Source organism: Elephantulus edwardii, unplaced genomic scaffold (assembly GCF_000299155.1).
Source record: "Elephantulus edwardii isolate Elephantulus edwardi_28Jun2011 unplaced genomic scaffold, EleEdw1.0 scaffold00044, whole genome shotgun sequence".
NCBI classification, from domain to species: Eukaryota; Metazoa; Chordata; class Mammalia; order Macroscelidea; family Macroscelididae; genus Elephantulus; species Elephantulus edwardii.
The window spans coordinates 5,365,150-5,368,407 of record NW_006399794.1 but is presented as its reverse complement, the minus strand read 5'-3'; the positions used below and the strand labels follow the sequence as shown (position 1 = coordinate 5,368,407).

Here is a 3,258-nt window from a genome sequence, read left to right as displayed (position 1 = left end):
AGGTTGAAAAGGTATGAAGACAGAACAGATCCCTGGCACATGCCCTTCCCAATTTTGAACCATGCAGTGTTTCCTTGCTCTGTTCTGACAACTGCCTCTTGCTTGGTCCAAGGTTTCTCATTAGCACGATCAAGTGTTCTGGGATTCCCATTCTTCTGAGAGTCAGCCACAGTTTGTTATGATCCATCCCAGTCCGAGTATAGATTTCACATAAGCACAATCAAGCGTTCTGAAAGGTTTAACTAACTTTTAAATTCACTGTTTCCCCTGCCTAGACAGGAAGCTGTGTTGTAATCCTGAAGGCAAGCAGTTTGAATCTACCAGCTGCTCTGCAGGAGAATGGTAGGCAATCTCCTCCCCTGTGATTAACCACCTCTTAAAACCTGCTGGAGGATTAGCTATGGGTCAGTTCCAACTCAGCTTTTCCATGAAGCCATCCAACTAAAATCAACATCTTCCTTTAGACTTTTTAATGGTCTGCAGAAGACATTTTCAAAACTTAATAATGATAAGCAATAATAAACAGTATTTTGGAAAGTTTCAAGGTTTTCTATTCTGAATAGCTTCAGGTAAAAAAAATCCAAAACCTTTCGGTTCCAGGGTGAAAGATGGACACTTTCCTCCTGTGCAACTTACAGCCTTGCAAACACAATGCAAAATAACCTAGGAGTTCTTTCCAACCTGACAGCAGTAAGTTTGAGGGGTGGGTTTTATATTGAGACCATACGTAGGCCTCAGCAATAAAATCTTCAAAACAATACTAGTGCTTTATACAGATTTACAATTTTGACAACTCATTTCAAAACTCGGCTTTTGAAGTTATTAAGTTTTACTGTATACTTGGATCCACAATCAATACACTTGGTAGCAGCAGTCAGGAGATCAGGAAATGTACTATACTGGGAAAGCCTGTAGTCAGGGACCTCTCCAAATTACTGAGGAGCAATGATGTCAGTCTGAGGACTAAGGTGTGCTTGATTCAGGCTGTGGTCTTTCAGTCACTTGCTATGCACCTTAGAGCTGGGCTAAGGATGAGAGAAGAAGAACTGATGCCTCTGAACTGTGGTACTGGAGAAGAGTGCTGAAGATCTCATGAACTACCAATAGTACAAACAGATATGTCTGGTGCAGCCATGGTGCTCCTTGGAGGTAAAGATGATGAAGCTTCGCCTCACATATTTTAGGCATGTTGCTAAGAGAGGTTATTCCTCAGTGAGGGACATCATGCTTGGGCAGGTGGAGGGTTGGTGAAAGGGAAGAAGACCCTCAGCCAGGTGGGTTGACCTTTTAACAGGGAAAACAGGCTTGAGCATGTCAGAGATTGTGAGGATGGCACAGGATACGACAGTTCAGATTGGTTGTTCAGAAGATCATTATCAGTCGTACATGACTGGATGGCACCTAACAACAACCCTATATGGGTTAGGGAGTTCACAATAACAACTGCAGAAGGATGGGTAACCTTCTCTCACGTGATTAACTGCTTCTGAAAACCCACTGGAGGGTCACCTGTCGGTTGGTTCTGACCTGACAGTACCCAACAACAGCAACACAGGTTAAGGAGTTCTGGTAGCCTGATCCATTGGAAGTTATGTTGCTAAGCTAAAGTAATGTTTCTTTGGTAGTTCAAACCCATCTCCTGTTCAATTTACGGCCTATGAAAGTCACCTGAAAGACTATCTAGAAGGTTTTTTTAAAAGTTTAACAAAATGGGAATAGAAGACTGTGTGAAACACAATGTATATCAACAGAACATAGTGTATGTGAATTTTGTATGCAAACAAGTATAAAATAAAAAGAAATTTAAAAAAGTAACAAAAAAAGAAAGTTTTTAGGCTGGGTAGATAGCCAAAGATGTAAACCTTAGAAAGTCAAATCAGAGTGCTGGACACATTTAAATTTATTCCAAAGTATATTATTAGCATTTTCTGTTCCTCTTAAAGACCCTTTCTTCACCCATCACAGGAGTGTACCAGTGTTGCATGTAAATAAGAATAATAATTCCTAACATTTATTTAGTCCCTTCTTAAAAGTAGGCAACCATTAAGCTAAACATTTTACATAAACGAATTTTTCCAAGCACCAGCCTATTAAATAGATACTATTATTACTATCTCTAATTGACAGTTCAAATACTGAGCTTTTTATAAGCCCAACGTCACAGGTTAAGTAGTAGGGCAGGGATTCACAGTCAGGTGCTGCTGTCTGTCACTAAAAATCACTGCTCTTACCTTTACTTATCTGGCTTTGTGACTTTGTGCAAGTCATACACCAACCCCTCAGTTTTCTCATTTGTAAAAATAATAAATGAAGTTCCTACTAGCTCTGTACAGCTCCAATATTACCAACTTAACAATCTCCCCGGGTGTCAACAAAACAACCCCTGTCATTCCTTTTTCTTCAATCGGCCTAAATTTAACAAGCATTCACTACGCACCTTATGATGCGTAGTACCGAGTTCATTCACACTCCGCAAACCCCCGAGACAGTTTAGAGTCCTCTCCTCACCGCAGTCCATCCTGGAACACCTTATACCTCCGGACTAGCCCAGGTCTGGTTCCTGCAGCTACTCACCTTTCAAGTGGTCTCTTTGGTCTGACGCCTCGGGAACCCTTGTTTCCGCTGACCGGCCCCCAGTGGGGGTCACGCTGAGTGCCCCCGTCTGCGAGGGTTCCGCAAGGCTACCTTTCGCCATGACTGCGGCAGGGAAGGTGGAAGTACCACAGTCCCTTAACAGCTCTGCCGCAGGTTCTCTACAACGACCAGGCGCCACTGTTAAGCTACTCCTGGCGCAACCTCTTCACCTAAGACGACCTTAGCCTTGTGAACACCGCGCAATAAGGCAGAGACCCGCGAAGCCCACTGGCAGAAGGCTCCACCCTGTACCGCCCCCGAGCTCGCGCGCTCGCCACAGCCCAGTAACCGCGAGACAAGTCATGGTTCCGGCCCGCCCATCCAGTGCTCCGCCCACATCGAGACCGTGGGAGGCATGCGCAGTAGCGGCATAAGAAATCACGCGACTGCTGCTGGCTGACCCGGCTTTCCACTGCGCAGGTTTAATTATCCGGAAGTGTGGATGCTGGGACTGCGAGCCTTTGTGGTGGGCACCGGAAGTGAGGGTGATTGGGTGATGTTTCCAGATTGACTGTTTCAGTGTACACTCGTGCTCACCAATCCTGCGTACTATAATTTCGAGCCTGGCGGGGTGGGGATTCTTGTTTTGAACCTTTTGTTGTTGTTATGTGCCATGGAGTCCAA

The 3,258-nt window shown here is 44.5% G+C and overlaps 1 protein-coding gene across 1 annotated transcript in view; it reads right to left on the bottom strand.

Moving 5' to 3' along the window:
• Positions 1–2,695, bottom strand: part of TMEM41B (transmembrane protein 41B) — a 26,943-nt gene extending 24,248 nt beyond the window's left edge. Inside the window, exon 1 of the mRNA XM_006885596.1 lies at positions 2,575–2,695. Within this exon, the coding sequence (XP_006885658.1) occupies positions 2,575–2,695 (121 nt within the window). The remainder of the gene's footprint in view (positions 1–2,574) is intronic.
• Positions 2,696–3,258: the final 563 nt, after the last annotated feature.